Source organism: Salmo trutta, chromosome 17 (genome assembly GCF_901001165.1).
Source record: "Salmo trutta chromosome 17, fSalTru1.1, whole genome shotgun sequence".
Taxonomy (NCBI): domain Eukaryota; kingdom Metazoa; phylum Chordata; class Actinopteri; order Salmoniformes; family Salmonidae; genus Salmo; species Salmo trutta.
Window position 1 is genome coordinate 17,488,257 of NC_042973.1, and position 27,191 is coordinate 17,515,447.

The 27,191-nt window shown below is 41.5% G+C and overlaps 1 protein-coding gene across 2 annotated transcripts in view; it reads left to right on the top strand.

The window, feature by feature from the left end:
• si:ch1073-396h14.1 (disintegrin and metalloproteinase domain-containing protein 10) overlaps positions 1 to 19,174 on the top strand; it is a 58,266-nt gene extending 39,092 nt beyond the window's left edge. Inside the window, exons 9-15 of one of the 2 annotated variants that reach the window (XM_029695955.1) lie at positions 7,766 to 7,929; positions 13,090 to 13,261; positions 14,911 to 15,055; positions 15,380 to 15,563; positions 16,204 to 16,303; positions 16,601 to 16,830; positions 18,516 to 18,952. In XM_029695955.1, coding sequence (XP_029551815.1) covers positions 7,766 to 7,929; positions 13,090 to 13,261; positions 14,911 to 15,055; positions 15,380 to 15,563; positions 16,204 to 16,303; positions 16,601 to 16,830; positions 18,516 to 18,620 — 1,100 coding nt within the window. In that variant the 3' untranslated portion in view covers positions 18,621 to 18,952. Of the gene's footprint in view, positions 1 to 7,765; positions 7,930 to 13,089; positions 13,262 to 14,910; positions 15,056 to 15,379; positions 15,564 to 16,203; positions 16,304 to 16,600; positions 16,831 to 18,515; positions 18,953 to 18,976 lie in introns of those variants that run through there. The other variant, XM_029695954.1, reaches the window with a different exon arrangement.
• Positions 19,175 to 27,191: the final 8,017 nt, after the last annotated feature.

Here is a 27,191-nt window from a genome sequence, read left to right on the forward strand (position 1 = left end):
TGTTGGTGAACCTCAATAATAATAAAAAATGTATTGTAAGCTCTGTTCAGCAAGTAAAGCCAGATGAGAGTTACTTTTATTACAGTAAAACACAATTTTCAACAGCATATAGATAACAATGACTTAGTAAATTACATAGGTTGTCAATATCACACAAGCCATTTTAGCATTTGAATGCTCAAGGTGCCTCGCAGATCAGGAACAGGCCATTGGCCAGCACGCGAAGCTGGGCACAGTGCACCGTTTGACTAGGCTTCTGACATTGCCTGGGATTGTTTGGTGTGCAAAATGACTTGTAGATCAATGACTGTTAACACAGTTACATGCAGTTTGACATTGAAGGAGAGGATGCATCTGTTGTCACAAAAGATTAGCGATATTTTCGGAAGGTATAAAGAATGTAACATTCGTAACATTTGAATCGATTTTCAACCTTTGAAACTACGTCAGATCTTCAACATAATATCCACTATAAGAAATATCATAATTCTGAACAGTTGTAACCACCTTGGATCTTCAAAAACCCCAGCCTTACTTATGATTCAGTGCTACACAATTAGTTTAATTATTTATTTACTAGCTAACTAAATGATAACACAGGATAACATACACACTTAATTAATACATTAGGAAAATGTCCCTGACGAACTGACACAATATGGTGGATTTTTACACAATGACATGGAGAGAGAGAGAGGGAGAGAGAGAGAGAGACCCATTGTTGATACATTTTAGAAACTATTCTCACAGTAATCATATACTTTGCACACGAACTGCCGCCCGTTTGTAGTAAGAAATCATGAATATATTTACGTGTGAATGCCTTCATTCGCCGTTTATCTCTATCGGAACCAGTCCTTCTTAGGAAGGTTGTTGGCCTTTCCACGGCACGCTTGTAAGGCTCTGATTGTCCAAAAGGGGTTGTTCACCCCTCCCCCTTCTTTTACTGTTGTTCACTCTGAAGATGCTCCTTGGAAGATAAACTAGCCATCCGTGTCGACGGTTCCCATGGTGACGAGAGTAGTAGAATACGGTGATTTGAGAAGAGTAGTAGGATGGTCCCACTTAAATGAGCTTTTCTAGATATTTGACTTTGAACAGCTAATCAGCTGTAGCAGCGATTGTCTGAGAGGGGAGTTTTCTTTTCCAAATCGTGTTGGTATTCAGGGTTCAAACCACTCTGGATATGAGCTGCAGCTCTACACGCGTCTCTGGTCTGGGAGCTGAGTTTATTTTCTTTATCTCGTGTTGAGGTTCAAAGTTCCAAACATTTCAACCGTGTAGCTACTGCTTCATGTTTTTCTGGTCTAATGTTAATTTTTTTACCAATCTTTTTATGCACTCTGAGAGACAGGGATGGTTCCTTCAGGCTGACACCCTCTCTGACCTCACTCTGGGTGTGGCTACTTACTGTGTAAAATTTATAGGAGAAAAATGTTCTTTTGGCTCCTAAAATCACATTCCTATCTTAACAAAAACATGTTCATCCTTTTTCATATTTCATATACAACGTTAAGGATGGAGACTTCATACAAGTGGTGCATATACTTTTCAAGTTACAGTATTTCCTTTAGAACCATTTTAATTACATCAGAAAATAACAACCATATGACATGATTATTCTTTAGATCCATTCTGACCATTTCCCACGTTCTTATGTTAGAAATATTGTTCCAGTATTCGCTTTAGGACGTGTTAGAGTTTAGGTGGGAAACCTCTGTTAACAAAGAACATTCCTTTGGTTAATACTGGAGGGGGAGAGAGAGTCTTCTTCTCCTTTAATTTACAACAGGCGTGTTTCTCATGGTCTGAGAGTCCTTTAGGTGCCTTTTAGCAAACTCCAAGCAGGCTGTCACATGCCTTTTACTGAGAAGTGACTTCCGTCTGGCCACTCTACCACAAAGACCTGATTGGTGGAGTGCCGCAGAGATGGTTGTCCTTCTGAAAGATTATCCCATCTCCACAGAGGAACTCTGGAGCTCTGTCAGAGTGAACATCGGGTTCATGGTCACCTCCCAGACCAAGGCCTTTCTCCCCTGATTGCTCAGTTTGGCCGGAATAGCTCTAGGGATAGCTCTAGGAATAGTCTTGGTGGTTCCAAACTTATTCCATTTAAGAATTATAGAGGTCACTGTGTTACTGGGGACCTTCAATGCTGCAGAAATTATTTGGTACTCTTCCCCAGATCTGTGCCTCTACACAATCCTGTCTTGGAGCTCTGCGGACAATTCCTTTGACCTCGTGGCTTGGTTTTTTGCTCTGACATTGACTGTCAACTGTGGGACCTTGTATAGACAGGTGTGTGCATTTACCACAGGTGGACTCCAATCAAGTTGTAGAAACATCTCAAGGATGATCAATAGAAACAGGATGCACCTGAGCTCAATTTCGAGTTTCATAGCAAAGGGTCTGAATACTTGGGTAAATAAGGTTTTTCTGTTCCTTCTAAAGTATGTCCATCAGCAGTTTTAAATTTTTTATAAATTTGCGAAAAATTCTAAACCTGTTTTCGCTTTGTCATTATGGGGCACTGTGTGTAGATGAAGGGTATTGTAGTAGGTGCCAGGCGCACCGGTTTGAGTGTGTTAGAAGGATCATCTCCAAGAGTGTAGTCAGTGAACAGTGAGGTTTGAACTGCAAAACAAGGCTGCCCTCTTTCACATGCCTGCCAATACAAAGATGCAGTCAGTCATGAATTATTTAGTCAAGGTTATTATGTAAGGTTAGTACTGGGGATATGGTAATCTGATCCTAGATCTGTGGCTTAGGGCTACCTCTAATTTAAGCATCCTATCCATGCTGCTTTGTGGATGGGCCTGTTATTAAAATGTACATTAATCCGAGATTGTTCATCCCTGTGGGATTCAGCATCACATGACTTCCAGGAATTACACAAGTCCTAGAGATTCCCATGGCTTTGAGGCTGATCAAAAGGCAATTAAGGATCAGCATCAAAAGGAGCCCCTACTTGAGTGAGCATAGCCAACGCAGCCGTGCTTTGCTTTGGGAATTCACCATACAGGCCGGGCTGCCAACCTCAACATCTCCAGGCCCATTAAGAATGCTGTACGCATCCCCACTCTCTGAATTGAGCCAAAGGGGCTATTCAGAGGGATGAGTTACTTAGAAAAAGCATGGCTTTGGCACCAGTGTTGTTATGAGCCTAGCTTGTGGTTTGGCTAAGCCAACTGCAATCAGCTCTGTTTATGTTTGTGTCCCCCTCGTCCTCCTCTCCTCCTTAGAAAGATCCCTGATGAATGCCTCCTATTATTAGTCACATAGACTCACACACACACACACACACACACACACACACACACACACACACACACACACACACACACACACACACACACACACACACACACACCCATGCATAAACATGTACATACAGGCAAACACACACATGCACACATCCAAGCATGAATACACTGACAAACACAAGCACCCCTTACAAATCTACACAAGCACCCCTTACAAATCTACACCAGCACACACTCTCTCACAGTCTTGGACAAACACAGTAATACACAACATTAGAGGGAGGACCTGGATCTAGTGACGATCGAGAAATAGAAAGGGTGAAATGGAGCGTAAATGGGCAACGTGCACTGTAAAAAAACAACACGCTCACATCATTTATTTACTTCACATTGTAGTTTTTCTAAATCACATAAAGCAATTTTTGGATCTGTGTTGAAACATTTCTACAGTATAGCAATACAGCAATGATACAATGCTCAAATACATTTACAGAACTTCTGATCATGTTCTTGCCTTAGTACTAGGGATGTGACGATTCACCTATAAGCATCGTTCCCCGATTCAAATGTTTAATGGAAAATCTATGTCTGATTTCTTGTTTAGGTGTCAAAGTTCAAATGGGAATACAAGATTACATTAGATTAGATTAGATTTGTTTATTAGTCACATGCACAGGGTCTCGTGCACAGGGTGTAGAATGTCCATAGTGGGAGCAGCAAGGGGGGAACTGAGAAATGAATGAAACAATAATAATATCCTACCCTCGGGGACAGGCCGAATTTCTTCAGCCTCCACAAGTTAAAGAGTAGCTGCCGTGCCTTCTACACCATAGTGTCTATGTGGTTTAACCATTTCAGCTCATCGGAAATGTCTACCCCGAGGAACTTGAAGTTTTTGACTGTCTCCATAGTGGCCTCGTTGATGAGGATGGGGGTGTGTCTAACCTGGTTCCTCCTGAAGTTCACAATCAGCTGCTTTGTTTTATTGATGTTAAGAGTGCCTACCTCCTCTCTGTAGGCATCTTGTCGTTGTTGATAATCAGGCCCACTACTGTCGTCAGTGAACTTGATCATGGAGTTGGTACTGTGTGAGGCCACGCAGTCGTGGGTATACAGGGAGTACAGGAGGGGCTGAGGACGCACCCTTGTGGGGCCCCCATGTTGAGAATCAGTGTGGAGGAGGTAATGTTGCCTACATTCACCACCTGGGGGCGTCCCGTCAGGAAGTCCAAGACCCAGTTGCATACAGTAGGGAGGAGTTCAGTCCCAGGGTCGTGAGCTTTGTGATGAGCTTAGAGGGTACTATGGTATTGAAGTGGGAGAAAAAGGTGTTTAGCTCGTCCTGTAGGGCGATGTTGTTGTCCGTGACGTGACTGGCTTTCTTTTTGTAATCCATGACCGTTAGAAGCCCCTGCCACATACGCCTGGGTCTGACCCACTGAAATGCTCCTCCACTTTGTCCCTATACTTGTCCCTATACCATAAAACAACTTAATGTGTCATCCCTGTGCTTCCTCTAATAGAAAAACCAAATTACCTGGATTGCAGTGGAGATTACATGAAAGTACACAGTGCAAGTGATCAATGCCATTTGAGATTCTCTGCAGATTATTACAGCAATTGTGAATATTTCCACAGACCTGTAACCCTGAACATGCACACTTATATGATTACATAAGAAGACATTTATTGTTAAAGTAACCTCAAAATGTGGTCATGGATGTATTACTCATTTCAAGGTTGAATAAATACTGTTAATTAGTTTGTAAAATAGCCTTAACATTAGGCTATTTACTGTCTTACAAAAGTAATATTAATTGTGTTTGGTTGACAAGGCAACTAAAGGTAAAACATTTTAAGGAGATGTTTCTAATGCTTGAATAGTTAGATCTGAGCCACTGGCTTAATTCTATTATGTTATTTCTTTAACTTTTATTTTTGGTTGAGATGGAGAAGTTAATCCAACATACAATTTGTTAACATGTTGATAAGTTAATAGGCTAGGCTATCTACCGATTTGCAAAAGTGATATTGAATTTTGTTTGGTTGTCAACGCAAGCAAATATCAACATTTTAAGGAGGTGTTTCTTCTGCTTGGATAGCTCCATCGGTGCCATTGAGTTTGGATTTATTTCCAGTTTGTCTACAAATTAATAACTGATGTGTTGTATTCACAACTCCATTTCAACCAAAAATCTAAGTTAAAGAATAGTACTGATTCAAATCAAACTTGAAACGCACTTTAAATCCTATTCTTACAAGCATTCGAAACAACATTGGGTGTGGATACAATGGGAACATGGGTCTGAGCAAGTGTGATGTCATTAATGTTTGTGTAATTGTTAAGTTGTCTATTGTTTCATGTTTATGTATGTTTTTGTTTATTGTAAAATATATATACATATATACAGTGCATTTGGAAAGTATTCAGACCCCTTCCCTTTTTCATCGTTTTGTTACAGCCTTATTCTAAAATGGATTAAATTAAATGTTTTCCTCATCAAAGGCAGTTAAATCTTTTATCTTGCCCATTCACACTCTGAATGGCACCCATACACAATCCATGTCTCAATTGTCTCAAGGCTTTATAGAGATAGGCATCCTGTCAACGGGACAGTTGTAAATCATGCAGCGCCTTGTGTCACGATCGCAGATTTTAGAGAAACAACAAATGTCGGTACATATAAGTGTCTTGTATCGGCTGAAAGCTTAAATTCTTGTTAATATAACTGCAGTGTCCTATTTACAGTAGCTATTACTGCGAAAAAATGCCATGCTATTGTTTGAGGAGAGCTCCTAACAACAAAACACTTTTTTCACTGCGATAGGTTTGATAAATTCACCTCAGGTGAAATGTGTACTTACATTCTGAAATCTTGCTCTGATATGTCATCCAAAGGGTCCCAGAGATAACATGAAGTGTCGTTTTGTTAGATAAAATGCTTTTTCATATCCTAAAAAGGTCCATATCGATTTTGTATTTTTACTCGTTCAATTTGCAAAGAAAGGAGTCTGTGAAAATCTAACCCTAAACGTTATTTCAACCAGTCAAATCCCATTCATATGTATTCCTCAGAGGTCCTTGAACGTAACCAGACTTCACTATATAATTAGGGGTGTAGTATAACTTGTAGGACACCCTATTTGGTCTGAGAGTAGTAGTAGTGGGAGTTGCATTACAAGAGGTGTTTTTTTGCCTGGGGAACAATAGAATTGGACATAAGTGTTGTCCTTCGCTCACTAAGCTGCAAATATCCTTTGCCTGTGGCAATAGGGGCTGTGCCCCTTTGCAAATATATCTCGTGCCTACTGTGAGCCCAGTTAAATAAAGGTTACATTTAAAAAATAAAATAAACAAAACATTTTTTTTTTTAAAGCCAAGGTAAACTCCCAACTCCTATAGCCCATGTCAGCTCCATGACCAAAGCTTTTCTATGATCCACATACTGTAACAAAATGGGCCTCTCTGAAATGAGTGGTGGGCTAGCTGAAAGATGATGTCACAGTACTGCATTCTGTGAGGAAAAAGGCCAGCTGTTTGTAATTGGTGGCCGGTGGGATCGCATGCAGTGCAGGAGAATTATATAAGCCAACAAGTTAAGGCAAGTCACCTACACAGACCCATCTGGCCGTGAGGCTTTTATCTGCCCCAGTGAGAACTTAGCCTGCCTTCTGGCCTGTCAAATCAAATCAAATCAAAGTTTATTTGTCACGTGCGCCGAATACAACAGGTGTAGACCTTACAGTGAAATCCTTACTTACAGGCTCTAACCAATAGTGCAAAAAGGTATTAAGTGAACAATAGGTAGGTAAAGAAATAAAACAACAATAAAAAGACAGTGAAAAACAGTAGCGAGGCTATAAAAGTAGCGAGGCTACATACAGACACTGGTTAGTCAGACTGATTGAGGTAGTATGTACATGTAGATATGGTTAAAGTGACTATGCATATATGATGAACAGAGAGTAGCAGTAGCGTAAAGAGGGGTTGGTGGGTGGCGGGACACAATGCAGATAGCCCGGTTAGCCAATGTGCGAGAGCACTGGTTGGTCGGGCCCATTGAGGTAGTATGTACATATGTACATGAATGCATAGTTAAAGTGACTGTGCATATTTGATAAATGTCCATACTGTCCATACTTTCATTGATATTTAGGGGGCTGAGGACAACCTCAATAAAACATAAATACGGCCCTGTGGTGTTAAAGAGAACGGTCAAGGTCACGTATGCAACCTATAATGTAAGCAATATAGTGAAGGTTGGACAGCCATAACAGAGCTATTACAGTAGAAATGGCACATTAGTAACAACTAACACGTTCATGACGTTAAGCAACCCAGTGCAGCTGAGGTTTCTCACGCTTTATTTATACTGCGCTGAACATGTTGTCTACTGTACACATTCTGCCAAGGAAATTGCCCTTTTACCTAAATGATAGTATCAAGTCTAGACCCTATTCATACCTTATCTTTACTCTCCTTACTTTTGCTTATATTTCAGGGAACTGGGGAGGGATTTGTTCGCAACACACGCTCATGCGGGATGGTAGCAACGCCAGTCTGAACACGGGCCTGATCACGCTGCAGAACTTCGGCCAGTACCTGCCCCCCCAACACGTTCAGCTCACCCTGGCCCACGAACTGGGCCACAGCCTGGGCGCCCCTGTGAGTTCTGGACAGTATCACCCTTGCCTATCCTTAATGTTTTACCCCCATTGGAGTCCTAGCACTTTCCTTTACTGATATTTGGTGTTATTTTACTGATACATGTCATTTCATCACATTACCTTTTTTGTTGTACCGGTTGTGTTGCAGCTCTCTGCATTCATTTGTTGCAGGATTTGAACCCCTGTGCGCAAAGGCATTGTTATGTTTTGGAGCTAAGACAGTATGTGAAATAGCTGTTTTCACATGTTGAGCTTAAATTTTACATGTGAAACATATGTATTAAATGTTAAATATTAACACCACCTTTTCACATGTGAGGAGAATAATATGTTTTCATGTTTTTGTAGTTTCACATGTTAAGACTTTCCTATCTGAGAATCGGATATGCCGTTTCACATGTTAAAAAAATCTCACTTTCACATTCGGAATTGTAGGTTCACATGTGAAAATCTAATTTGCAGGTTCACATGTAAGAAAACTCCACATGTGAAAATGTCACTTTCACATGTGGAATTGCTTTGTCACATGTGAAAGTTTTTCACGTGTGAAACTGCAGAATAGATTTTCACATGTGAAAATCTAATCTGCAGGTTCACATGAAAGAAAACTCCACATTTACGCCAATGTTTGTAAACAAAGTAAATGTATACAAACATTGTATAGCCTAAAACCATGGTTAAAACTATCATTTTTATATCATGGATGGCATAGTCTCCTTGCATCCATAGTGTAGTCTATTGATTTGAGAGTGGTTGCATTTCTCCAGCCTCATCCTTCAACTTTAAACACATTTACTATCCTCCCGAGTGACACAGCGGTCTAAGGCACTGCATCTCAGTGCTAGATGCGTCACTACAGACGCCCTGGTTCAAATCCAGGTTGTATCATAACTGGCTGTGATTTAACAATGCAAGTGCAAATTAATTGGAAATGGATACCCAAAAATAGTTTTCAGTGCTTTTTAAAACATTTTATGATAGCGTAATTAAATAAAACGCCTCCTTCTTTCCTGCAAATTTCCCTGTCTTTGGTTATGTTACCCTGGCCTTTTTTTTCTTTTGCAAGTTTTAGTGTATTAATTCCAGCAACATAGCACCCTACATCCTACTGCTGGTTTTCTTGTGACGTTTAGCAGGGCAGGTCCTGGTCTGTCCCTGGATGGGAGAGCAGACATTTGTGAAAATAAATGTGAGGGAAAAACACGTGAAAAGTTAACGTGAAACTTTACACTTGTCCAAAAACCACGTGATTTTGTTTGTTTTTTGTTGTTGTTGTAAGGAAGACCTTCCTGCCCTGGCCTTTGTTAAAACAGGATTTGTTGTGAGTGTGTATATGTAGTATGACCAATCCCAATGATCTGTCAGTTCTGCATTTCCCACGTGTTGAGCACACTTAACGCTACGTGGCTGTTTGCATTGTTCCTGAAGAAATCAGCAAATTATCCACTTCACTGCTGCCGATGTTATAAAAGTTGGTCTTTATTGACTAATGTATAGTGTTGAGCGATTAACCAAAATATGGGCATTTGTTTTGTTTTTAAACAACTAATTTATCTATGTAATTGACCTTCAATTATTTTAATTTAATTTTTTACATTTTTTTATGTGAGCGCTATGCGCACATTGTGCAGTTTCTGTAGAGATAAATCAGCTCAAGCCCATACTGTGCAATGTAAAAGGGAGTTGTAATTTCCAACAGGCCAATATTCTACATAGTTTAGCGCAGAAAACGTGGTAATTAATTACAATTACGATAATCCATTGCAAACTTACTTGTCCAGTCTGTGTGTTTCTTTTAGCCTGCTACATAAAAGATACAGAAGGATGAGAGATGTAGAGGGATAGATGGACAGAGCAGTTGCTTCCCAAGGTACTGTATCTCTACCTAAAAATACATGACCTAAGTGATTGATAGTTGGTATTCAGCAGTCAAGAAATTACGCCTTATTTGCTACTAAAATTGTGATTTTGTCAGACAGAATAAGCCGCAGCTCTATAGAGATGATGACTTGGAATCAAATAATAAAGTCATCAAATAAAACAAATGTAATATACACAACAACTTTTTTTAAAGTAAAGTAATGAGAATAAATGATGGTTAATAAGTGATAAGCAGTAATGTTCAGTCACTACCATCATGGGACTTTTATTCATTGTTTTATTCTGTTCTTACAGCAGTCAACCCACATAATGTATAGTGCATTCAATGTAAAAATAAAATAAAATAATATAAACCGAAATCTGTGATTGGTTCGGTTTTGGTTTGATTAATAAAAAACTATCTCAAAAAGCAGTAATCGCTCAGCCTTACTAATGATTAGTGCATTTGGAAAGTATTTGTGTTACGTTACAGACTTATTCTAAAATGGATTAAATAACAATTTTCCTCATCAATCTACACACAATACCCCATAATGACGAAGCGAAAGCAGGTTTTTACACATTTTTGCATGTCAGAACAAAAACCAAGCTATGAGGTCGAAGGAATTGTCCATAGAGCTCCGAGACAGGATTGTGTCAAGGCACAGATCTGGGGAACACAGTGGCTCCATCATTCTAAAATAGAAGAAGTTTGGAACCAACAAGACTCTTCCCAGCCAAACTGAGCAATTGGGGGAGAAGGACCTTGGTTAGGGAGGTGACCAAGGAGCTCCAGAGTGCCTCTGTGGAGATGGGAGAACCTTCCAGAAGGACAACCATCTCTGCAGCACTCCACCAATCAGGCCTTTATGGTATAGTGTCCAGACGGAAGCCACTCCTCAGCAAAAGGCACATGACTGCCCGCTTGGAGATTGCCAAAAGTCACCTAAAGGACTCTCCGACCATGAGAAACAAGATTCTCTGGTTGGATGAAACCAAGATTGAACTCTTTAGCCTCAATGTCATGCGTCACATCTGGAGGAAACCTGGCACCATCCCTACGGTGAAGCATGGTGGTGACAGCATCATGCCGTGGGGATGTTTTTCAGCGGCAGGGACTGGGAGACTAGTCAGGATCGAGGGAAAGATGAACGGAGCAAAGTACAGAGAGATCCTTGATGATAACCTGCTCCAGAGTGCTCGGGAACTCAGACTGGGGCAAAGGTTCACCTTCCAACAGGACACCAACCCTAAGCACACATGACTCAAGGCTGTAATCGCTGCCAAAGGTGCTTCAACAAAATACTGAGTAAAGTGTCTGAAAACGTATGTAAATGTGTAAATGATTTTATTTTTAATACATTTGCAAAAATTTCCAAAAATCTGGTTTTGCTTTGTCAGTGTGGGGTATTGTGTGTAGATTGATGAGGAAAACAATCAATTGAATATATTTTAGAATAAGGCTGTAACGTAACAAATTGTCAAGGGGTCTGAATACATTCCGAATGCACTGTAAGTCTTGGCACATGCTCACTCACTAGCTTATACATTATTTTGAAAGCCTGCCATAAATGCGAGGCTTTCCATTTTCTCCCTCACTAAAAGTGTTGTTTGTAGAACATTACATTTGTACATTTTAGTCATTTTGCAGATGTTCTTATCCAGAGCGACTTACTGGAGCAAGTAGAGTTAAGTGCCTTGCTCAAGGGCACATGTTACACCTAATCGTCTCGGGGATTCGAGTCAGCAACCTTTTGGTTACTGGCTCAATGCTCTTATCTTAACTGATAGGCTACCTGCCACCCATTGTTGGTACCCCTTACAGCAACCCCCCCACACACCCACTTTCCCTCCATAACCACCAGCAGCACCATCTACGACCTTTCTCCCACTGCCTCAAATGCCAACATTCCACCCCCCTCCCTATACCCTGCTCCCCCAGAGATGTTATTCACACTTCCATAGGCAGCAATGGATTCTTCCCAGGCGTTCCTGCACAGATTAGTTCTGCTACAGCATGTCGGTCTGTGGCCCTTTTATAAATCCAGCAGGTTCTTGGCTGAACGGTGCAGTACCCTGGGTCCACTGACAGGCATGCCTCATTGTTTCCAGATGGAGGATGGGATAGGGCACAGAGAGATCAGAGGGCCTGCTTCACCTGAGATGTATGATGAGGGGGAAGGGGGAGGTAAGGGGTCTGAGGGGAGTGAGGGGGCCAGGCCTTTGGCCTACTTTGGTAATGATATTCTCTCCCATAGTGTCTGGAAACCCTCTCGCTATCCTTAATGTGACAGCATGGCCCTCTGAGAGATAGAGGGAAGAGAGAGGGAAGAGTGAGAGAAGAACCTAACAAAGGGGCCTCAGTCATTTGTCTACACATAGTTTATTTGCCCCTTAAACTGTTCTAAGTGATTACATTCCCAGTCCATATTAACATCTCAACAGCAGATTTAAACACATGAATGATCAGACCTCATCATTTGTTCTGGTAGATAATCAGAGAAAGTGGGTCTTGGAGAGATTCAGAGAAGAAGGCCTCAGGGCTGTATCTATCTGTGCTGTCCTGGGTGTGTCGTTGATTATGAGAACATTGTATTCCTCTTCCAGAACCATGGCCACCAGTGACACAGCACTTTTGTCTCTCTCCTAAAATGACCTTCATTTAAGTTAACAAGTGTTTGTATCCAGCAATAAAGAGAGTCATTTTTTGTCTTACGCCTGTGATCGAAATCCCCGAGCTGACAAGGTAAAAATCTGTCTTTCTGCCCCTGAACAAGGCAGTTAACCCACTGTTCCTAGGCCGTCATTGTAAATAAGAATTTGTTCTTAACTGACTTGCCAGGTTAAATAAAGGTTACATCTTGGGGGCTCCCAAGTGGCGCAGCGGTCAAAGGCACTGCATCTCAGTGCTAGAGGCATCACTACAGATCCTGGTTTGATTCCAGGCTGTATCACAACTGGCTGTGGTTGGGAGTCCCATAGTGTGGTGCACAATTGGCCCAGCGTCATCCGGGTTATTGTAAATAATCATTTTTTCTTACTTTTTTACAATGAGTTCAGTAGTTGCTTTCCCAGAATCACCCCATACAAATCCCTCCAATAGTCTTACTTTTAATGAAAAAGGATATTCAGTAATAACTTCCTTTTCATCTGGTGGAAATTATTTAATTTGACATAAATATGTTTGAATATGAGGGCCCCAATGTCCATAAACTTGTACTAGAAGGAGACAAAACTTATTGAGCTCATTCTACTGTGAAGTAGAACCTTTATGTTCTGTGTTGTATTTGCTTCTCAGCATGATGAAGGTTTGGATTGTGGGAACCTGGGTTCTTCTGGAGGGAAAGGCAGGTTCTTGATGTTCCCTCACGCTACCAATGAGATCCGGGAGAACAACGATAAGTTCTCTCCCTGCAGCATCAAGCATATCAGCCGAGTCCTGAAAGTTAAGAAGGATGACTGCTTTGTGGGTGAGGCTCTACATGTAGGTCTAAACAAACCAGACCTCCTCTGTGGAAAAGAGGACATCAATAGCATGTAGTGTTCTGTTTCTCTACAGTGCCTTCAGAAAGTATTCATACCCATTGACTTTTTCCACATTTTGCTGTGTGAAAGCCTGAATTTAAAATGGATTAAATGTAGATTTTTTTGTCACTTCCCTACACACAATACCTGATAATGTCAAAGGGGAATTATGTTTTTCAAAATGTTTACAAATTAATTAAAAATGAAAAGCTTAAGTCAAAAGTATTCAACCACTTTGTTATGGCTTGCCTAAATAAGTTCAGGAGTAAAAATCACATAATCACATAGTAAATTGCTTGGACTCACTCTGTGTGCAATAATAGTGTTAAACGTGATTTTTGAATAACTACCTCATCTCTTTACCCCACACATACAATTATCTTTAAGGTCCCTCAGTCGGGCAGTGAATTTTTAAACACAGATTCAACCACAAAGTCCAGGGAGGTTTTCCAATGCCTAACAAAGAAGGGCCCCTATTGGTAGATGGGTAAACATTGCTGCAAAAAGATTGCTCAGATGTGCGAGTGCCTTTTGAATTTAGATGGGTAAAAATAAAAAGCAGACATTTATTATCCCTTTGAACATGGTTATTATTATTACACGTTGGATGGTGTATCAATACACCCAGTCACTGCAAAGATACAGGTGTTGTTCCTAACTCAGTTGCCGGAGAGGAAGGAAACGGCTCAGCGATTTCACCATGAGGCCAATGGTGACTTTAAAACAGTTACAGAGTTTAATGGCTGTGATAGGAGAAAACTGAGGATGGATCAACAACATTGTAGTTATTCCACAATACTAACCTAACTAACAGAGTGAAAAGAAGGAAGCCTGTACAGAATAAAAGTATTCCAAAACATGCATCCTGTTTGCAACAAGTATCTGCTTTTCACCAGACACTGGAAGATGAATTCCCCTTTCAGCAGGACAATAACCTTAAACACAAGGCCAAATCTACATTGAAGTTGCTTACCAAGAAGACAGAGAATGGCCGAGTTACAGTTTTGACTTAAATCTACTTGAAAATCTATGGCAAGACCTGAAAATGGTTGTCTAGCAATGATCAACAACCAATTTGACAGAGCTTGAAGAATTTTGAAAAGAATAATGGGTGAATGTTGCACAATCCAGGTGTGGATTGCTCCTAGAGACTTACCCAGGAAGACTCACAGCTGTAATCGCTGCCAAAGGTGCTACTACAAACTATTGACTCAAAGAAATATCTAATTACATAAGTATTCACACCTCTATTTCATTTTCAATAAATTTGCAAAAATGTTTAAAAACGTGTTTTACCTTGTCATTATGGGGTATTGTGTGTAGATTGGTGAGATAAAAAAATATGTTTTAATCAATTTCGAATTTAGGCTGTAACAACAAAATATGGAATAAGTCAAATGGTATGAATACTTTCTGAGGGCACTGTATCTCTCTGTGTCTCTCTCTGTCTCTCTCTCTGTGTATCTATCTATCTCTCTCTCTCTCTGGATCTGATTTATTCCAATCATTTATGAAGATACTACTGTACATCTACATTAGTCAGCAGTGTTGAGATGAGCTAATGTGTGTGGCAATATGTGTTCTGTCCTGTCAGTCAGTGATCAGCCCATCTGTGGGAATCAGATCGTGGAGGAGGGGGAGGAGTGTGATGTGGGCCACAACGAGACAGACCTCTGCTGCCACAGCGCCAAGGAATCTGTGGGCATCCAGTGTCGCCTGAAACCTGGCAAGAAGTGCAGGTAACTTCTGTTCCAAAGTTTCGCAATTCAAATCAGTAGTAGGATTAAAATTGCCCCTTTGCAATTTGCTGATTCTAGATCTGTTTCTATGGGTAATTTCTATACAAAGTTACATAACATCACCCATGGAACATTTTTGTCAAAGCAGGGTTGTGGTTCTGGCTGTGAGGATAATTACCTCTATCTTACCATTCAAAAACAAAACAGTAAACCACAACACCTATGTTATGAAATTGTCTCTCTTTGTCTATCTGTCTGTCTGCCCATCTGCCTGTCTGTCTCTCTGTCTATCTGTCTGTTTTATCTTTCTGTCTGTACCCTCAGTCCCAGTCAGGGTCTGTGCTGTGGGGCAGCATGTGTCTTGAAACCGTCAGGGGTCAGCTGTGAGGAGGAGTCAGACTGTCAACTGGAGCGTATGTGCTCTGGTCTCTCCCCCATCTGCCCCAAGCCTGTGGCCAAGGCCAACATGACCGTATGCAGTCTGGGCACCCGGGTGTGTCTCAACGGGGTGAGCACCGTAGGAGGGCCAGACAATGACTCAACATTTTCACCCATTGCACCCACTGTCTCATTGTGACGACATTCCAAAGTCAACAGTATCCACTTTCACAGGATCTGTTGTCCTTGGTTGCCAACTTGAGTACATTTACTCCATTTTTTCACCCATTCAGATGATAAATGGGGTTCTGAGTTTGGAAAGTTGTTCTGAATGTGAAGATAGCTAAACTTTTTCAATGTAAACTACATATGTATGGCTCTCTATGGGGGCATAAATCCTGAAGTATAAGATTTGGACCAGAACACATTTCTGAGGCTGCCTGGAGCAGGGAACAAGTTAACTGAATACAGATGTTTAGGATTTGTGGAAATGAGCAGGCCTGTCCTGCATTTTTGTCTGTGAGACTTCACTGGTGGCCATAATGTACTAGAGCTCATCCAGGCTTCGGTGTTCTCCTCTCTGTTATTCTCCTTTCGTTCCCTTTATGTCTTCTCCCCTCTCTCCTCTATTTCACCATACCTCTTTCTCTCTCTCTATCCTTCCCCTCCTCTTCCCTTATCCTTTTCCCTTTCTCCATCTCTCTCTCTCCCTCCTTCCCTCCTTCACTCTCCCCTATCCTTTTCTCTCCATTTCTCCCTCTATTTCTCAGAACTGTGCTAAATCACTGTGTGTGAGGTATGGCCTGGAGCAGTGTGACTGTCTGGGAGACTCCAAAAAAGAAAAGTGCCACATGTGCTGCCAACAGCCGGGTAAGCACAATCCCTCTTCTCCTCCCTCACCCTCGTTTCCTCTGATGTGCTTAGATCTGGGGAATGTGTTTATGATTGGGGCACAAACAAAGCTGTGTACATTTGCTTTGAGGTTCCCATCATAATATATTCTTCTGTTCGAACACCCACATCTGATGTGCTGTGTAAAAGTACAATTTAACAAGGATAAGGAGCTTAGTTACAAATGTGTGCATGTGCTTTTCCACTCAGTAAACTCAATCATTTCACCTATAACAAAATGTTCACTGTATTTCTCCATGTATTTCTTCACCTCAGACAAGCCTGCAACCTGCGCCAGCACCACATCCTCTGTCTTGACCAGGCATTTCCAGGGAAAGCGTGTAGCCTTGGTTGCCGGGGCACCGTGTTCAGCCAAGCAGGGCTACTGCGACATGTTCCAGGTGTGTCGCATCCTGGATGCTGACGGGCCCATCGCCAGGCTGAAGAACTCCTTCCTCCACCTGGTAGACCTGGATGAGTTTGATGACCTGGCTGAGTGGATAAAGGTTTGTTCTATGTTTGTTGTGCTTTAAGGGGTCAGCTATCTATCTATGACGTATTTATTTTACAACAGGCCTAACAGGATCCTAGCAGATGGGGTTTGTTGAGATGCGTGTTGAGCTCAGTGTATATACAGTCATGGCCAAAAGTTTGAGAATGACACAAATATGAATTTTCCCAGTCTGCTGCCTCAGATTGTATGATGGCAATTTGCATATACTCCAGAATGTAATGAAGAGTGATCAGATGAATTGCAATTTATTGCAAAGTCCCTCTTTGCCATGCAAATGAACTGAATCCCCCCAAAAACCATTTCCACTGCATTTCAGCCCTGCCACAAAAGGACCAGCTGACATCATGTCAGTGATTCTCTCATTAACACAGGTGTGAGTGTTGACGAGGACAAGGCTGGAGATCACTCTGTCATGCTGATTGAGTTCGAATAACAGACTGGAAGCTTCAAAAGGAGGGTGGTGCTTGGAATCATTGTTCTTCCTCTGTCAACCATGGTTACCTGCAAGGAAACATGTGCCGTCATCATTGCTTTCCACAAAAAGGGCTTCACATGCAAGGATATTGCTGCCAGTAAGATTGCACCTAAATCAACCATTTATCGGATCATCAAGAACTTCAAGGAGAGCGGTTCAATTGTTGTGAAGAAGGCTTCAGGGCACCCAAGAAAGTCTGCGAGATCGGGGCACCACCAGTACAGAGCTTGCTCAGGAATGGCAGCAGGCAGGTGTGAGTGCATCTGCACGCACAGTGAGGCAAAGTACTTTTGGAGGATGGCCTGGTGTCAAGAAGGGCAGCAAAGAAGCCACTTCTCTCCAGGAAAAACATCAGGGACAGACTGATATTCTGCAAAAGGTACAGGGATTGGACTGCTGAAGACTGGGGTAAAGTCATTTTCTCTGATGAATCCCCTTTCCGATTGTTTGGGGCATCCGGAAAAAGCTTGACCGGAGAAGACAAGGTGAGCGCTACCATTAGTCCTGTATCATGCCATCAGTAAAGCATCCTGAGACCATTCATGTGTGGGGTTGCTTCTCAGCCAAGGGAGTGGGCTCACTCACAATTTTGCCTAAGAACACAGCTATGAATAAAGAATGGTACCAACACATCCTCCGAGATCAACTTCTTCCAAACATCCAGGAACAGTTTGGTGATGAACAATGCCTTTTCAAGCATGATGGAGCACCTTGCCATAAGGCAAAAGTGATAACTAAGTGGCTCGGGGAACAAAACATCGATATTTTGGGTCCATGGCCAGGAAACTCCCCAGACCTTAATCCCATTGAGAACTTGTGGTCAATCCTCAAGAGGCGGGTGGACAAACAAAACCCCACAAATTCTGATAAACTCCAAGCATTGATTATGCAAGAATGGGCTGCCATCAGTCAGGATGTGGCCCAGAAGTTAATTGACAGCATGCCAGGGATTGCAGAGGTCTTGAAAAAGAAGGGTCAACACTGCAAATATACTCTTTGCATCAACTTCATGCAATTGTCAATAAAAGCCTTTGACACTTATGAAATGCTTGTAATTATACTTCAGTATTCCATAGTAACATCTGACAAAAATATCTAAACACACTGAAGCAACAAACTTTGTGGAAATTAATATTTGTGTCATTCTCAAAATTTTGGTCCACGACTGTAGAAAGCTTCCTCTTTTGATGTTCTTCGTTCAGATGTTCCAGCCTCAGTTGGCTTTGAGCTTTGGTCTCGCTAGAACGCGCAGCGAATCAGGAATGCCCACAGGGATTGAAAAGATCTGTTCAGGTGCGTCATGTTGAGTTAGCGAGATGGTGACACCTACTAGTGCTTAGATTTACCACTCACACAATTGGCTTGGGAGCCATGCCAGCTAAAGGTTATTAGGCTGTGATATTGCAATAGTAGTGTTTCCATACCACAGATGAATCGGCTACTGCATGCCCATTGGTTCCATCCAAATGAGTGTGACACATAAGGAATGCTAGCTGACTAACATCCTGTAACAAATGGCTTCTTGAAGAAAAGAACACATCACCTCAAGTCAATGTGAATTAAAGTAAATTGCAGTGGTGTTTTGACTATTTAACAGCTGACAATAGCAGATTGGAACTAAAGTGGGTGAGTGTTTGACTTGTTGTGCTCTTGTCGTCTGCAGACTCACTGGTGGGCCATTCTCTTGGCCATCATGACTCTGTCTGCCGTGATGGTCAGCACGGTGTGCCTGTGTGGACGTACCCTGGACATGGGTGACCCAGAGTAACCACTGTAGCTCCAACAGTGGCAGTTGGTGCCATTCAAGATTAGGGAGAGCGACAATTTCTTTTATGAGCATGGCCTTGTTTCAATTACAGCATATTGGATGACTGCCATTCATATTCCCTTCACCCAGCTCAATGTAACATCGATAGGTTTAGGCTACTACATGATACTCGAATTGGCCCTATACCCATCATGAGGTTGCTACAACCTAGCCTAAAAATGAACGTTTATAACGTAGGTGCACAGGTCTAGAGACAAATTGGAGTAATCACATTCACATTCAATTCCGCCTTGCACACTCTTGCCTGCATCTATCTGATCTGGAGTGTAATCATTAGTCCAAGCAGTTAGAAAACGTTCAGTTTTGCAACTAAAACTATAGTTTCTATTGGACAAATTCAGGTATGTCCCTCCCCATTTCGTTCTGTTTGCTTCCGTTTAAGAAACGTTTTACAACAGAACCGGCGGAATGAATACTCCCCTGATCACCTGCACACATAGCTCACTTTCATCGCAGCCACATACAGCATCATCACTTTGCTCGTTGTATAATTAATTCTCGCATCTATGCGCTCTCCTTCTCTCACCTTTTTCCTTCACTTGTGGACTTCAGTTTATAACTCAACTGCTGTCCGTGACTAGGCACAAAAACCTCTCCAAGCCAAACCTTCATACCATAACCACTAACCGCTACACAGCCTACATCGTTGTCACCATATTAACGTTATAGTCATCAAACTATAACTAACGTGTTAGTAAACCCACAATCCAAGCCATGTGTACAATTACACAGTACAGTGTACAGCAAGCAGTTTAGCAGTTACCATGGCGGGCCCAGGTAGCAATACATCTATAAAACCGAAAGCTTACCTTGACTTTGAAGAGTTGCAGTGTTGGATAGCCATAATGCAAGAACTCTGATAGGTTGGAGGACATCGGAGGTGGGATCAGTACACTATCATTCAAGTCTCAATTCGAGTCCCAAGTCGAACAGGTTGAGTCTCGAGTCAAGTCCAAGTCGTGCATTGTAAAAGCAAGTCAAGTCGAGTAGAGTCACACGTTTTTTCAAGTCAAGTCTCAAGTCAGTAAATAAATAATCTATACATGCAATGACTTGTTCAACTTTTTCAATTTAATGAGGCTACCAGACAGCACTTTTCATTATTTTGTCTACAACATATTTTGATTATGTAATAATTGATTTTAAAATGCAAGCTTCATAAGTAAATTATACATTTCAAGCAATTTTGACATACCAAAAGACAAGTAGGCCTATGCTAGTAATTGTTGCTTGATGACCCATTACTTGTGAGCTTGCAAAGTAAACAATTAATATTCTTGATCACCAAAATGTTGTGGGAGCTAGATATTTATTTATGGCAATCCTCTCTCCCTTCCAATTGACATTTGCACTGCACCCGATCCTATAGCTGTACAGAAAATCAGCAATCTGTTCGCTAGCTCAGTGGTTCTCAAACTTTTTGACCCGCAAACCCCCAAAAAGCTGTGGTTCAAAGATTGCGGCCTAACACGCACGCACATACAACGGCGCACACGCGAACACACATGCACAATGGCTGGGTAAATGTAGTCTGTCATTACAGCCCTAAACAGCAATGCCTTTTCATTTTTTTTGTTTTTAGAAACTAACTTTTACACCTGCATTTTTTTGTTGAAAGTCATTCATGTTAGCAGCCAATATTTCAAGTTGAGATGTAATGTCACTTCTATGGAGTCCAGAGCCAGCAGAATCATACAACCTACATACCTATTTATTTTTATTTAACCTTTAAATGTCTTCGGGATCGGTGTCCCTTCCACGGGACAGTTGAGCTAACGTATGCTAATGCAATTAGCATGAGGTTGAGGTTGTAAGTAACAAGAAAACTTCCCAGGACATAGACATATCTGATATTGGCAGAAAGCTTATGTAACAGTCTAGCTTCCGTCCCTCTCCTTGCCCCTACCTGGGCTCGAACCAGGGACCCTCTTGCACACATAAACAACTGACACCCACAAAGCCTCGTTACCCATCGCGCCACAAAAGCTGCGGCCCTTGCAGAGCAAGGGGAACAACTACTTCAGGTCTCAGAGCGAGTGACGTCACCCGATTGAAACGCTATTAGGTCGCACCACTGCTAACTAACTAGCCATTTCACATCAGTTACACTTAATTTCTTGTTAATCTAACTGCACTGTCCAATTTACAGTAGCTATTACAGTGAAATAATAACATGCTATTGTTTGAGGAGAGTACACAATTTTGAACATGAAAAGTTATTAAAAAACAAATTAGGCACATTTGGGCAGTCTTGATACAAAATTTTGAACAGAAATACAATGGTTCATTGGATCAGTCTAAAACGTTGCACATCCACTGCTGCCATCTAGCGGCCAAAATCTAAATTGCATCTGGGCTGGAATAATACATGATGGCCTTTCTCTTGCATTTCAAAGATAATAGTACAAAAAAATACAAAAGAACAGTTGTTTTTTTCTTTGTATTACCTTTTACCAGATCTATTGTGTTATATTCTCCTACATTCCTTTCAAATTTCCACAAACGTCAAAGTGTTTCCTTTCAAGTGGTACCAAGAATTTGCATATCCTTGCTTCAGGGCCTGAGCTACAGGAAGTTAGATTTGGGTATGTCATTTTAGGCGAAAATTTAAAATAAGGGGCGGATCCTTAAGAGGATTTAGATTTATTTTAACTAGGCAAGTCAGTTAAGAACAAATTCTTATTTACAATTACGGCCTACCCCAGCCAAACCCAGACGATGCTGGGCCAATTGTGCACCACCCTATGGGACTCCCAATCATGGCCAGATTTGATACAGCCTGGAATCGAACCAGTACTGTACTGCAGTTGAAACTGCAGTCACACTGCAAAATTACTGCAGTAAAAAAAACGGTTATTTTGAATGCAGTATTTGCAGTATTTGACGAAACACCCCAAACCGGAACTCATGCTACTGGGATCTCACACATCCCATTCAGTCCTGGCAGATTCTCTACGTCTACAGTAGAATCTGCCCACAGGAGATTATCCTTCAACCAGTTGATCAGTACAGGTGCAATCAGTGGGCTTTCTGATGTAAGATAATGGGGTCACCCTGACCTGGTTAGCCTAATGGAATGGGGTCAGAAACTCAAGAACACAATGGAATCAGTCAGGTTTATTTGGGTGCAGAAGAAGGATTATAACTTGTATCAAAAACACAATGGGTGTTATAAAATTACTTGCATCATTTCTAAACCCTTTATATACAGTGTCTTCAGAAAGTATTCAGACCACTTGACTTATTCCGCATTTTGTTAGGTTACAGCCTTATTCTAAAATGGATTAAATAGTTTTTTCCCCTCATCAATCTACACACAATACCCCATAATGACAAAGCAATTTTTGCTCATTTATAAAAAATGTAAAACTGAAATATCACATTTACACAAGTATTCAGACCCTTTATTCAGTACTTTGTTGAAGCACCTGTGGCAGCGATTACAGCATAGAGTATTCTTGATGCTACAAGCTACCTGTATTTGGGGAGTTTCTCCCATTCTTCTCTGCAGATCCCCTCAAGCTCTGTCAGGTTGGATGCTATTTTCAGGTCTCTCCAGAGATGCACAGCTATTTTCCGGTCTCTCCAGAGATGTTCGAACGGGTTCAAGTCTGGGCTCTGGCGGGCCACTCAAGGATATTCAGAGACTTGTTCCGAAGCCAGTCCTGCGTTGTCGTGGCTGTATGCTTAGGGTCGTTGTCCTATTTGAAGGTGACCTCCAGTCTGAGGTCATGAGCTCTCTGGAGCAGGTTTTCATCAAGGATCTCTCTGTACTTTGCTCCGTTCATCTTTCCCTCGATCCTGACTAGTCTCCCAGTCCCTGCCGCTGAAAAACATCCCCACAGCATGATGCTGCCACCACCATGCTTCACCGTAGGGATGGTGCCAGGTTTCCTCTGGATGTGATGCTTGGCACTCAGGCCAAAGAGTTAAATCTTGGTTATATCAGACCAGAGAATCTTGTTTCTAATGGTCGGAGAGTGTTTAGGTGCCTTTTGGCAAACTCCAAGTGGGCGGTGATGTGCATTTTACTGAGGAGTGGCTTCAATCTGGCCACTATACCATAAAGCCCTGATTGGTGGAGTGCTGCAGAGATGGTTGTCCTTTTGGAAGGTTCTTCCATCTCCACAGAGGAACTCTGGAGCTCTGTCAGAGTGACCATCAGGTTCTTGGTCAACTCCATGACCAAGGCCCTTCTCCCCTGATTGCTCAGTTTGGCCTGGCGGCCAGCTCTAGGAAGAGTCTTGGTGGTTCCAAACGTCTTCCATTTAAGAATGATGGAGGCCACTGGGTTCTTGGGGACCTTCAATGCTGCAAACATTTTTTGGTACCCTTCCCCAGATCTGTGCCTCACCACAATCCTGTCTCGGAGCTCTACCGACAATTCCTTCGACCTCATGGCTTGGTTTTTGCTCTGACATGCACTGTCAACGGTGGGAGTAGTACCCAGCGTTGTACGAGATCTTCAGTTTCTTGGCAATTTCTCGCATGGAATGGCCTTCATTTCTCAGAACAAGAATAGACTGACGAGTTTCAGAAGAAAGTTCTTTGTTTCTGGCCATTTTGAGCCTGTAATCGAACACTAAAATGCTGATGCTTCAGACACTCAACTAGTCTAAAGAAGGCCAGTTTTACTGTTTCTATAATCAGCTCCACAATTTACAGCTGTGCTAAAATAATTGCAAAAGGGTTTTCTAATGATCAATTAGACTTTTGAAATGATAAACTTGGATTAGATAACACAACGTGCCATTGGAACACAGGAGAGAGGTTGCTGATATTGGGCCTCTGTACGCCTATGTAGATATTACATTAAAAATCAGCTGTTTCCAGCTACAATAGTAATTTACAACATTAACAATGTCTACACTGTATTTCTGATCAATTTGATGTTATTTTAATGGGGAAAAAATAGCTTTTCTTTCAAAAACAAGGACAATTCTAAGTGACGCCAAACTTTTGAATGGTTGTGTATACACAGTTGAGGTCTGAAGTTTACATACACTTAGGTTGGAGACAACCTAAGTGTATTTCAACCACTCCACACATTTCTTGTTAACAAACTATAGTTTTGGCATGTCGGTTAGGACATGAACTTACATCTAAGTAATTTTTCCAACAATTGTTTACAGACAGATTATTTCACTTCTAATTCACTGTTTCACAATTCTTGTTGGTCAGAAGTTTACATACACTAAGTTGACTGTGCCTTTAAACAGCATGGACAATTCCAGAAAATTATGTCATGGCTTTAGAAGCTTCTGATAGGCTACTTGACATCATTTGAGTCAATTGGAGGTGTACCTATGGATGTATTTCAAGGGCTACCTTCAAACTCAGTGCCTCTTTGCTTGACATCATGGGAAAATCAAAGGAAATCAGCCAAGACCTCAGAAAATAAATTGTAGACCTCCACAAGTCTGGTTCATCCTTGGGAGCAATTTCCAAATGCCTGATGGTACCACGTTCATCTGTACAAACAATAGTATGCAAGTATAAACACCATGGGACCACGCAACTGTCATACCGCTCAGGAAGGAGACACTTTCTGTCTCCTAGAGATTAACGTACTTTAGTACGAAAAGTGCAAATCAATCCCAGAACAACAGCAAAGGACCTTGTGAAGATGCTGGAGGAAATAGGTAAAAAAGTATCTATATCCACAGTAAAACAAGTCCTATATCAACATAACCCGAATGGCCGCTCAGCAAGGAAGAAGCCACTGCTCCAAAACCGCCATAAAAAAAGCCAGACTACGGTTTGCAACTGCACATGGGGACAAAGATCGTACTTTCTGGAGAAATGTCCTTTGGTCTGATGAAACAAAAATAGAACTGTTTGGCCATATTGACCATCTTTATGTTTGGAGGAAAAAGGGGGATGCTTGCAAGCCGAAGAACACCCAACCGTGAAGCGCGGTGGTGGCAGAGTCATGTTGTGGGGGTGCTTTGCTGCAGGAGGGACTGGTGCACTTCACAAAAAAGATGTCATCATGAGGGAGGAAAATTATGTGGATATATTGAAGCAACATCTTAAGACATCAGTCAGGAAGTTAAAGCTTGGTCGCAAATGGGTCTTCCAAATAGACAATGAACCCAAGGATATTTCCAAAGTTGTGGCAAAATGGTTTAAGGACAACAAAGTCAAGGTATTGGAGTGGCCATCACAACGCCCTGACCTCAATCCCATAGACATTTTGTGGGCAGAAAAACTGAAAAAGAATGTGCATGCAAGGAGGCCTACAAACCTGGCTCAGTTACACCAGCTTTGTCAGGAGGAATGGGCCAAAATTCACCCAACTTATTGTGTGAAGTTTGTGGAAGGCTACCCGTAATGTTTGACCCAAGTTAAACAATTTAAAGGCAATGCTACCAAATATTAACTGAGTGTATGTAAACTTCTGACCCCCTGGGAATGTTAAGAAAAGATTAAAGCTGAAATAAATCATTCTCTCTACTATTATTCTGACATTTCACATTCTTAAAATAAAGTGGTGATCCAAACTGACCTAAGACAGGGAATTTTTACTTGGATTAAATGTCAGGAATTGAGAAAAACGGAGTTTAAATGTATTTGGCTAAGGTGTATGTAAACTTGCGACTGTATATCGTTTATTTCCTGATCTTACTTGATTCCAAGTGTGTTCCACAGATGTTCCCAGACTAACCCATCTATCAGGGCACAAGGCGAGACCCAAATGCAGACACAGGAGGCAGATGGTTGGAGTCTTACAATGTTTATTAATCCAAAGGGGTAGGCAAGAGAATGGTCGTGGACAGGCAAAAAGGTCAAAACCAGATCAGAGTCCAGGAGGTACAGAGTGGCAGACAGGCTCGTGGTCAAGGCAGGCAGAATGGTCAGGCAGGCGGGTACAAATTCCAGAAACAGGCAAGGGTCAACACCCTTGCCTGAGGACTAGAAAAAGGAAAATGCAAATTGCAGGAGAAAGGGAAAACTGCTGGTTGACTTGGAAACATACAAGATGAACTGACACAGAGAGACAGGAAACACAGGGATAAATACACTGGCGAAAATAAGCGACACCTGGAGGGGGTGGAGACAATCACAAGGACAGGTGAAACAGATCAGTGCGTGACACCATCTTTCCCAGTACAATACCATTTTACTATTTCCTTTTGCGATACATCCTTCTATTTTACTGTGATGTCTTATGAGGGTCTTGAGCCTCTATTTGTACCATTTCTACCAAGATGTCTCTAAAAATAAACACTTTACCTAAGAGTATAATCATATTTCCCATTGATTGATCATCGTTTTTCAGATCTCCTAACAGTACTGTTTGTATATCTATCTGAACACAGATATTATGACTTACAACCTCTTCTGGACCTAACTCCAAAAGCAAACCACAGAAGGACAGTACCAAAATAGATGATCTATTGATTCTGTTTCCTTGTGGCAGAGTCTGCTCAAGGCTGACTGTTCAATGCCCCATATATTGAGCTTTCTTTTTGTGTCAAGAATTTTATATAATAGTTTAAATTGAGAAGCATGGATTGATGCGTCAGTTGTTGTTATGTATACCAGTTCATAAACCCGATGCTATGGTACTGGAACATAAAAAATATTCAATTTTATGCAGCATAGTTGTCAAACCTCTCAACCTTAAGTTAAACATACATTTTATGATTTAGAGTTTAGGGACATTATTTGCTGTAATATTTGTACTGCCTCTTCTTTAGGATGAAATTGGAATTTTAACCAACTCTGAAAGTTTTTCATTTAAAAAGGAGGATAATTTAAACAGGGTTCCATAGTCAATCCACCGGAAATGGTTGGTTTTAATCTGTATATCGTCAAAAGCCCCCTTTTGAACATTGGATAGGCGATGTTTCTATTGTTGAAAGTTCCAGTGAAAAGATGCGACTACCCCTTTTTACATTTTAGCAGACGCTCTTATCCAGAGTGACTTACAGGAGCAATTAGGGTTAAGTGCCTTGGTCAAGGGCACATTGGCAGATTTCTCACCTAGTTGGCTTGGGGGATTTTGAAACAGAGACCTTCGGTTACTGGCCCAACGCTCTTAACC